The following is a 10,028-nucleotide window of genomic DNA, read 5'->3' as shown; positions in this document are numbered from 1 at the left end:
GTTTCAAATGCGTTCGGATAGGTTACATATCCCATGACAAACAATGCCTGTATTGCATACGTGCTCTACTACTCTACCCTAGTGGGTTCGCAGAGGATGGATCGTTTCAAGATTTGTTGTCCAAGCGTTGAGGAACCTCTGAAGGGGCCGAACCTGACATCCGGAAGGCGGTTGTGTTGTATGGGCGCCGGAGCGAGTGATCCAGTGTCATGGTGTGATTTTGGAGGCTCGCTGATTGACCACCAAGTTGAGTGGGAGAGCTGCAACGGTCGGGCGCCAGGATCGTTTGCTAAGGAGCGGCTATTCAATGGGGTGGACGGTCCCAGGGCGATGACTCGTCAGGCATTATTCTATTTAGCAGAGCTTTTGAAGTAGATGCAAATAGCAGGAGGGGAACACGGAGTTTTCGCTTGTGTCCTCGTGTCGCCGGGCGGACGGACAAATCATGGTCTACTGTATCCGCCCTTGGTATCCTTGGGATTGATTGTGGAATCAGGGCGATTTCGGGTCCTGAGCCGGATACGTCTGCTCCATTTCCAACGGAATCGGAAGTTTCACTAGGGATGTACATTGATCTATTAGATAGAGTCAATAGGATCACAGTAACTGGCCCTGCACTCTAACAGCTGGCTGCGAAGTCTATCGTATAAAAACAGAAGGTCAAGTTTCGATAACGGAATGTAGCATCTAGGCTTTGCTTTGCTTTGTATATTGATCTTTTCGTCTCGTAGACGTGGAATGGCAGATATAAAGGGGGTTTGCTCGGAAGGTCATAGAGATGGTCAGGGACGCGACCGGTTGGGTATCCACGACTGGTGTCTGTTCGAAGGGGTGATTCAGGGCTCGGGTTTTTGCGTTTATGTAAGAGCTGCGAATGAACTGGTACTCTTGTCTATAGATCAAGCGAGGAGGGAAATGTGCGTAAACCGAGAAAGATGGTCGAAAGTCGAAATTGTCGAATCATCCATCAAAGACTGTAAATCTCTTGTCTACCTATTCGAGCGAGTGTGATCGGGGCACTTCGGTCGATTAAAAAGGTGAATGCTGCATCTCCAGAGTTTTCTTTTTGAGACACGCTATACACCGTGAATACGCGGACTGGTTTTCGACACTGTTCATTTGAAGGCGATTCGTGAGGCGGTGTCGTCATGTGATTGAACTAATGTTCCGGCTTAGTACAGGATGATGATTAAAGAGCGGCTTTCCCAATACAGGTAAATAATCCTAAGAGGCGATCGAGTCGTCCGGCTTCGCAACTGAGAGTCACACATATAGCACATTTGTCACCAAGGGGTGGCTGTTACGAGACACATAAAGATCGAGATTGTGGTTTTCTGGTTTGACGACTCAACCGAGAAGGTCCTAAAAATGTAAAGAATATGGAATTGATGTCAAAATCTGATCCACCATACCCTGTGACGCGAGTATTATCAGCACTGCCATGGTAAGATTTGGTAGTGTATTTTATTGAAGGTTTACCTATCGACTACTCGATGTTAGTTGTGGTTTACTGTGCAACCCGATATACCATGCTCAAACCAATGAAACATCCTACATGTTTAATGGTAATGGTGGCATTTCCACACCATGGAGCTCAGGAAGTTCTGATTCTTACAGTATCCATTTTAACCTGACAGCACCGTACTGTCCGTACTGTACACCGAATGTTTCATGAAGCGGCTGTAGAGGTAACTCCTTAGGCAAGGAGCGAAGAAAGCTACTCGCAAGTGCAAGAAATGCAAAAGATGGTAACTTTTATGTTGGCGACACGGTATTAATGCGAAGCTTATAGCTGGGATCAACACAACCAAACTTTCGAGGGAAAGAGTTGGAAGTTGCCAGTATGCAGGCGAGTGAGATTGCTGCCAACTCAATGGAAACTAGGAGGGAGTATGCATGGAATGGAACGCACGCCAAAAGGTTTGTTCCGAACATGCTACGTGGTACAGATGTTCGACTTTAAAGCAACTGGCGAATCACAGCTGGCTCCCCAGCGCTGACATGGGCGAGGATCGAAAGGGGACAGATTTAGAGCCAGAGTTCGCTCATGTTCAAGGAGTTTCTGCAGGAAACGTAAATCGCCCCGAAGACAGCGGAGCGCTCCGGGAAAATATAAAGATTCCGAACTGAATCAATAATTACTTTCTTGGTGCAATAATAATACTATGGAGAATGCTCTTCAAGTATATAGTATCGAATGTTATCGACGACTGAGTACAGTTCTTAATTTGGGGAGGGATGTACTGGAGTCATCTGCGAGATATAACACACCTTGCACCGTTAGATACAATACATTGGATTAGGTGCGGTGTATCTCTTATGTGATGGTTATCGAGAGAGAAAGAGCGCTTGACAGCCGAGCAGAGAATCGGCAGTTTACGGATAGACACGCGAGGGATCAGATCGGTACAGATGTGAAGGAAGCACTAGTTTACTCTAAAAACTACTCCATTTATTCTTCTTGATGTTAACAGATTGAAATGTGGAAAAATACTGAATGCCGCGCTAGTGCGCGGACTGGTTATATAGCGTAAAAATCTTCTTCTTCCCTGCTGCTGCTGCTGCTGCTCGCCTCGTACGTAACATGTGAAATGGCAGAACGCGAAAAAAAGGTGTGGCTAATTTCGCAGCGGTGGTTCGATGTCTTGATGCTGTTGTTGTTATTGTTGGTGCCTGTGGTGATTCGCGCTTGCGCGTGAACAGTGCCGATCTCTCAACTTCGAAGGGAGCACTCGAGTGCTCTCCGATGCATTGAAGAGCCACCAGTTCAATGTCGTAGCGCTGCAGGAGGTCTGCTGGAAGAGCTCAAAGATATACATACATTCAGAGATGGACATCCCAACAAATATTTTTGTTGTATAACAGCTTATGAAGCGCTTGTTAGCCGCTAATTAGCTACAACGGTTAGATAAGCTGCTATTCAACAAGAATGTTTGTTGAGATACCATCTACCATCTAACTTTCGTAGTGATGGGCGAGATGGATGGTGACCAATCAACCCTCGAATGTGCAGGTTGAAAATCAAGGGCCGGTTCTTCACCATAAGCATCATCAACGTATAGAGCCTTTACCTCAGAAGTACCGATAAAGAGAGAGAGTGTCTTATTCACGTATCGAGAGTGTCGCTGCCCAAAACATGATATCAAGATTGTCATCGGGGATTTCAATGCTCTGGTCGGCCAGGAGGAGGATTTGTATGATTGGAAGATTCAGCGCACAGCAGCTGACCTATGAAATGAGCATAAAACTCATCGCCTTCAAGAACATGGCCGTACGTAGTATCTTACCTTATTCCAGCACAGACTTCTACACAAGTACACTTGGAGGTCACCAAATCAGACAGAATCACAGATCGACCACGTTTTGATCGACTGTCTGCACTTCTCAGACATTCGCCTCTATTCTATACACCAATTGGGCCCGGATCCGATAAAAAATTTCGCTTCGATCAGAATACAACGTATGCTATAACAAATGTCGATCGGAATGTTTCTGATCGAAACGGGCCCAATCGAAATTTAGAATCGAGGCGATTATCGACGTCATCCTATCGAAGCGCTAACGTTGACTCGGACCACTAGCTAGTGATGGTTAAGTTGCGCCCAAAACTCTTCGTTGTGAACAACATTCGGTACCGACGCCAGCCTCGGTTAGATCTCGCGCGGCTGAAGCAGCCTGAGGTCGCCGCAAACTACACGCACTCACTCGAAGCTGCGCACCTATTCTTAAACAAAAATGCTAAACAAAGACGCTAATTGGACCGATTGTTCTCTACGAGCATGAAACATGGACAATATACTCGAGGAGGACCTGCGAGTGCTCGGAGTTTTTTAAAGGCGAGTACTAAGAACGATCTACCACGGTGTACAGGAGAACGGAGTATGTAGGCGAAGGATTGACCATGAACTCGCACAGCTCCATGGCGAACCCAGTTTCCAAAAGGTGGCTAAAGCTGGACTGATACGATGGGCAGGGTTGGGCATGTTGCAAAAATGCCGGACAACTACCCTGCAAAAATGGTGTTTGCCACAAATCCTGTAAGAACAAGACGACCAGGAGCGTAGCGAGCAAGATGGTTAAACCAGGTGGAGCGAGATCTGGAAGCAGAGTACTCGGTGTCCGAGGAATTGGAGGTCGGTAGCCCACAACCGAGTTAACTGGAGAAACCTTGAACCAATTGTTAAACCAGTTGAACCAATCTCGTAACCTGACAAGTGTACGGATGAGGGAGGGAATCTGATCACAAACGAGCGCAAGGTGATCGACAGGTTGAAGCAGTTTCTTGATTAGCACCTCAATGGCGAAGTCGCAGAAGAAGGTAGAACGATAGTTAACCTACTTATAACAATGGAAGTCAAATGAAATGAAACGAGAAATCGTGCTGCTGAAGACCAAACATGACCGAGAAACGCTTCTCTATGCCAGATGTCTCACCATTCATCTCAACACCTCCTCTGCCATTAGTTAAAGACGTACCTCATAATCCTCCGGTAATCATCTCTGAAGAAGACAATTACATTAGCGATCTTGACACCATCACCGATGCTGTTTCGTACGATTTTTTTAGGGCAGAACATCGTAGCATCGCAACCTTCCTATCACCAATGGATTGGGATAACATCATTAACGATCACGACGCTGATACGGCCGCGTAAACAATCTCAAATATTTTCTCGTATGTAATTGATGGACATGTCCCTAAAAAAGTAAATCGTTACGGTTCACGTGCTCTCTGGAAAACGAGCGAATGGCGAAGTCAAATCATTACAAAGAACCGCTCTAACGAAAAAATTTCAGACACCGTATACATTAGTGTGAATCACGAGTTCAAGCGGGTCACTCGTGTTTACTTTCAGCAATATTAATGTAGCTTTCAGAGGGAACTTAGGTCGAACCCCAAAGCTTTCTTGAAATTTGTGAATGTGCAACGCAAGGAGTGGCTTCCCTCCTCAATGGTTTATCGCTATGAAGCTGCCTCAAATTCCACAGATATGATAGTCGCATGATAGTCCTACAACAACAATCAAGAGTGGAAATGTTAGCTTGACGTGAATAAGGTTGCCAAAGGCGTGCTAATATTTTCCGAAGGTTGTACCCACTAGTTGCCAATACACACACGAAAAGGTGGATTCCAGAAGCCGGCTTGCTGGAAATCTGCTCATATTTCCTGTGCACAAGAAAAAGACAACAAACAAGATGTGGACAGTTACCGATGAATTACATTGTCGAGGGTCAACTCTAAACTGTTCGAGCGAATCGTCTTGCTGCCACCTTTTTCACATGGCAATGGCAACCAATATTTGAGCGCAAATCAGCTCAGCCACGTAATTGCAATCGCTAAATTCGAAAAACTTAAGACAAGCCGATAACCGGAACTCCTCTGCGATGGTTTTGTTCTCATCTAACTGTTCGTCAGATAATGGTTCCCATCGACGATAGTGGCTCCAGTTCATTCTGTGCCACCTGAGGTATACCGCCGATCAATTATCTTGGACCGCTCATATTCCTGCTTTATTTCGACGACGTGAAAATGAAGGACTCGTACTTGAAGGAACACGATTCATTTTTAGGATCACCAAAAGTTTCACAGACGTCTACTGCTTAGAAGCATTAAACAGCTCCCTGGTTAGATCGACTCTGGAGTACTGTTCTGCGGTCTGGAAGTAAGACTTCTCGGTCGGTGGTTTCTACAGTAGACGGAGGAAGAAACACAATTTGTTTCTATAAATAACCCAACCAGATACGTCACTATCTTAATAACGGGGTTTTGCAGTCTCTTTTTGACCAGCGGCTCTGTTGTCGAATCCGGCTATAATCTCAGATTATAGCTTGGTTCACCCATGCATCTTCCAGCATTGGACAAAAGATAGGAGTCACAACACAACGACTACTTGTTTCGCGTAGGTACATAAACCCCCCCCCCCCCCCCTCATCTTTCCTCTCTTTCCACTCCATTCCAAAAACAGTTCATCACTTTCCCCTACCGTCCTTCATCAACTGTAGAACCACCGTTTCAAAAAATATTAGTTTGGCGATTGGCGATTTAAGTTGCGGGGATTTTTTCCAAGCTACATACAGCACTTCGCGGAACACCACGATCTTTCTTCTTTATACCGCCACGGCATGCTTGGCATACACTTTTCGATTCGATTTTGCTCTTTTGATTACTGCACCTTACCGAATCAGAATTTCAAAAAGTGGTTTATGAGACATTTGTAGAGCTAGTTATTATCTATAATATTGCTGAAGAAAGTGTAGCTTTATCTTTAGTATCTACGCCACTGTAGGGCTGCAATGCCCTTGGTAGCAACAAGAGCGCTCTTTTTGCTGCCAACGGGGTAGCAGCCTTATAGCGTCATAAATACAAAGGTAGAGCAATGCTTACTTCAACAAAATTGCAGATAATAGCTAATTCTACAAATACCCCATGCCATACACCACTTTTTCAAATTCTGCTTCGTTGAGGTGCAGTAATCAAAAGAGCAAAATTGAAGCGAAAAGTGTATGCAAAGCCTGCGCCACGGGGATACCGCATTGGGGTTTCGACTCTCTACTCCCACTCTTGGGCACGTCTGATCGCCTTGCTTACTAGAACAAAAACCCTTGATCTGCTTACTGATCGCAAGCAACTCCCGCCCCTTGCAGACTTAAGCGGAACTTCCTTGCGTTACGGCAAAACTTCTCTGCGCTCCGTCGGTTCGTGCGCTGGAGCCAATGGTAACCGCACCGCGGCGTCTCGATAAGGGGATTTTATTCAATACTTCAGGAATTTTTTCCATACTCCTAACATGCAAAACAAAATATATTTTTTTACAATTACTATGAGACATGGTCATATGTTACAACTTCTTTGAAATTTCGGATTGTTATCAAATAAAATGCATTTAAAGCTGTGTTCAAATTTGCGTTTAAATTATATTAGCGTTTCGCTACTTCATACATTATAAATCGGTCGCTTGAAAAGTTGATATTTTCAATATGCTAAATGGTCGATGATAATATTCGCTCAAAAATTATATTTAGTTACAAGTAGTTAGTGAAAATTGTTTTATTCCTATTGATCTAATTATAAAAATTTCATTCATATCTACTGATTGTCTATGTCCGAATAGAATATTGCCTAAATAAGTGAGAATGAACCACATTGGTAAAGAAACTCTTATCCGTTGCATTAATTGATGGTCACCAAAGGTTTGCTCATCAGCGACTTGGTCAGTCCCATGGCAGAAAGTGACTTTTTCAGACCACCTTCCTTCTTCCTCTGCTGTCCCACGGCCACTGGAGCCATGAGCTCACGGTCACGTATTTGCCGCCGAAGATCCCGGTAATACTCCAATACTTTAGGATTAGCCCACACTTGTTTGCCGTCGAAGTCGAGCACCCGCAGACTGTCTAAGCTCTGTGCTCTACTGAGCGCCACATAAGCCTGACCCGCTTCGAACACTTTCGACAGAGACATTTCGACACAGTCCAACGTTAAACCCTGTGATTTGTGAATCGAAAAAGCCCAAGCTAATTTCAGGGGCACCTGCGTCCTGCTGACGATGACTGCGCCGGCTGTTTTGATGGACCACTTCTCCGGTTTCACTAGATATTCCCGCTTCTTAAACTTGACCAGCGGATAACCTTGCACGTAGTCTAACACTACTCCACGAGCACCGTTTACCAAACCCTCAGCAATATTGAGATTTTTCAGTAGCATAACTTGGGCTCCCACTTTTAGAGTTAGTTTTCCAGGAGCTTGAACTTGTTGATCCAGTTGCTTACTCATGTATGCATCGCTATCGGTAGCATGATATGTCTTTTCTTCGCCCGGCAAATTGTTTAGCTTGGACTGATTGATCAGATCGGCATCATTTGTATGAGAGCAAAGTTGTGTCGCCAGAATGCCCTCAACCTCGATCTTCTGCTTTGATGTAGCAGCTAACCGGTCTCGAATCTCCGTCGTCACTCGTCCAATTCTTATACTGTTCAAGATGGAAACAAATTCCGGATCCTTTTGCCGATGAACGACCGTCAGTTCGTAACTGTTTTGAATACATTCTTTCCATGCTTTAGTTTGAAAACAAAATCGAACGACCGATTGTGAATTGGTGTCTTGAGATAGAGCACCGCGAGAGAATTTATCCTGCTTTACCACAGGAGGCAGCTGAAAAAAGTCTCCACATAGAATCAACTGGATGCCACCGAAGGGTTTATCATTTTTGCGGATGTAGCGAGCAACAGCCTCAATTTTCTGTAAAACAAGAGAAATTTTATATAAACCGATTTATAAACTAACAAGCTATACTACATTACCTCGAAATAATCTCCATCTACCATAGAAACCTCATCAATGATTAAACGTTTGCATTTTCTCCAAATCTGACTAGAATTAGGCCTCGAAGCCATCTCGTAACAACGTTGTAGGCCAGCCTCTCCGCTCCCGATACCGGCAAATGAATGTAATGTCGTACCACCAATCAAGCAGGCGGCCACTCCGGTGGACGCTGTTGCCACAGTACCGTCCGGTGGAAGTGTAGAAATGATTTTGCGCAGCAGAAAACTTTTACCCGTACCAGCAGAACCGGTAAAGAACACACTTCTTCCCGATTTGCAAGCATCCATTACCATTCGCTGCTGGTCGTTTAGCGATTCCGGATCTAGGCTTCCGGTAAGCGGTGAAGGTGTATAGAGCTTTTTCGGTGCGGGCCTATCAGACTCCCCAGAAATGCGTTTACGTTTCTGAGGTGGAGAAGGCGTTGTTACGGATCCCTTACCAGTCGCTAGCTTTCGAGCACGAGCCAGCTCGGTATTTGTTACTGGACTGATATCATCGAATTGATTCGCCTTTCCCGATAGTAGATGGGCACGGGTTTTCTTCAGCATGTCTTCTTTAGATTCTGCGTTCGATGTTTCGCCGGAGGTGATTTTAATAAAAATTATCTTTAGGAACTGAACGAGCAGCCCTGGTGGTGCATTAGATAAGAATAAGGTACACTTTTCTTCACTGAAGCGAATGGAAGCCTTTCCTTCCGCCATAAACTTGGAATGCACGTTGATACCTGATTAAATTGATTATGATATATTTTGTTAAAAACCATTAATATTAATACGCACCTTTTAGTTTCAATTTCATAGGTTGCGCCTTATCCGTGGAAATCTCAAGAAACATTTCTTTCAAAGTATTTCGCACTAAGCGCAATGTAGCTTGCTTGTAGGAAATTTTTTTAGTAGAAGCACCTTGCGCATTTATCCATTCGGCACTTATCGCACAAGTCAAACTAGCATCGTTTGGATTCATTTTATGACCGACTTTTAGAAAGTTTTGTCACTTAAAATAAATTACACTAATCCAATACTGTTTATAAGCAGATCAGTCACTCAAGGTGGAATTAGAAAAAAAATCCAACCCAGAAAAATCGCACAAATAGGTAAATTCAAGCTCAAATAGGTAAACGAGCTCACTCCTTTGAAAATTAAACTAACAGACTCACTAAACAAACCGTCAGGTCAGCGGCAGGGGCTTGCGATGGGTGCCATGTTTTTGTTGCCAACATCTCAGCACATCTCGACAAAGGTTGGCAGCAAATCTACCTGTCAGACGGGCGCTATTTCTTGCATTTTTTGAAATAGCGCCCTTCGTTAAGTGGACTGTCAAACACCGTTCGTTAAGATACGGATAGCACCCCGCTGGTCAGCGGCACACGTAAACACAAAACATGACGTTAGTTTGAATTCGCGCCAACCAGTGTTGGCAGCAATATTCATGCCATTTTTATAATTTTTTGTTTTTTCATCCAATTTTATCTAGCACCTCTAACACTAAATCAGGACAGCCTATAGTAGTTTGGAAAATACGTTTTGAATCAAGGATTTCCCTAGATTTGTATGGGAATACATTTTGTAACACAAAGGAATAAAATTATAGTAATTCATAATTTAAATTTAATTTCAACAAAGTGCTTGGCAACAAAACAAGACAGATGGCTGTTGCACAGCTCTATCAACATACACTGAAAAAATTTAAGTACTTCGTGAAAGCACTT

General features: G+C 44.1%; 1 protein-coding gene across 1 annotated transcript; it reads right to left on the bottom strand.

Moving 5' to 3' along the window:
* Positions 1–6,938: 6,938 nt before the first annotated feature.
* Positions 6,939–9,438, bottom strand: LOC128742660 (ATP-dependent DNA helicase PIF1). The gene is made up of 3 exons (XM_053839086.1): positions 9,100–9,438; positions 8,299–9,044; positions 6,939–8,236 (listed from the first exon to the last, which is right to left on the bottom strand). Exons 1-3 carry the CDS (start codon positions 9,281–9,283, stop codon positions 7,172–7,174), a joined length of 1,995 nt encoding a protein of 664 aa, XP_053695061.1. The 5' UTR covers positions 9,284–9,438; the 3' UTR covers positions 6,939–7,171.
* Between the last annotated feature and the right edge of the window lie 590 nt (positions 9,439–10,028).

This window comes from Sabethes cyaneus, chromosome 3 (assembly GCF_943734655.1).
Source record: "Sabethes cyaneus chromosome 3, idSabCyanKW18_F2, whole genome shotgun sequence".
Classification (NCBI taxonomy): Eukaryota; Metazoa; Arthropoda; class Insecta; order Diptera; family Culicidae; genus Sabethes; species Sabethes cyaneus.
This window is presented reverse-complemented; position numbering and strand designations above follow the sequence as displayed.

Bases quoted from the DNA above. Each gene is read 5' to 3' on its own strand.
- LOC128742660 (XM_053839086.1), bottom strand. From the start codon at position 9,283: ATGAATCCAAACGATGCTAGTTTGACTTGTGCGATAAGTGCCGAATGG. The intron at 9,045-9,099 runs GTGCGTATTAAT...CAATTTAATCAG, and splicing joins TATGAAATTGAAACTAAAAG to GTATCAACGTGCATTCCAAG. The intron at 8,237-8,298 runs GTAATGTAGTAT...CTTGTTTTACAG, and splicing joins TAGATGGAGATTATTTCGAG to AAAATTGAGGCTGTTGCTCG.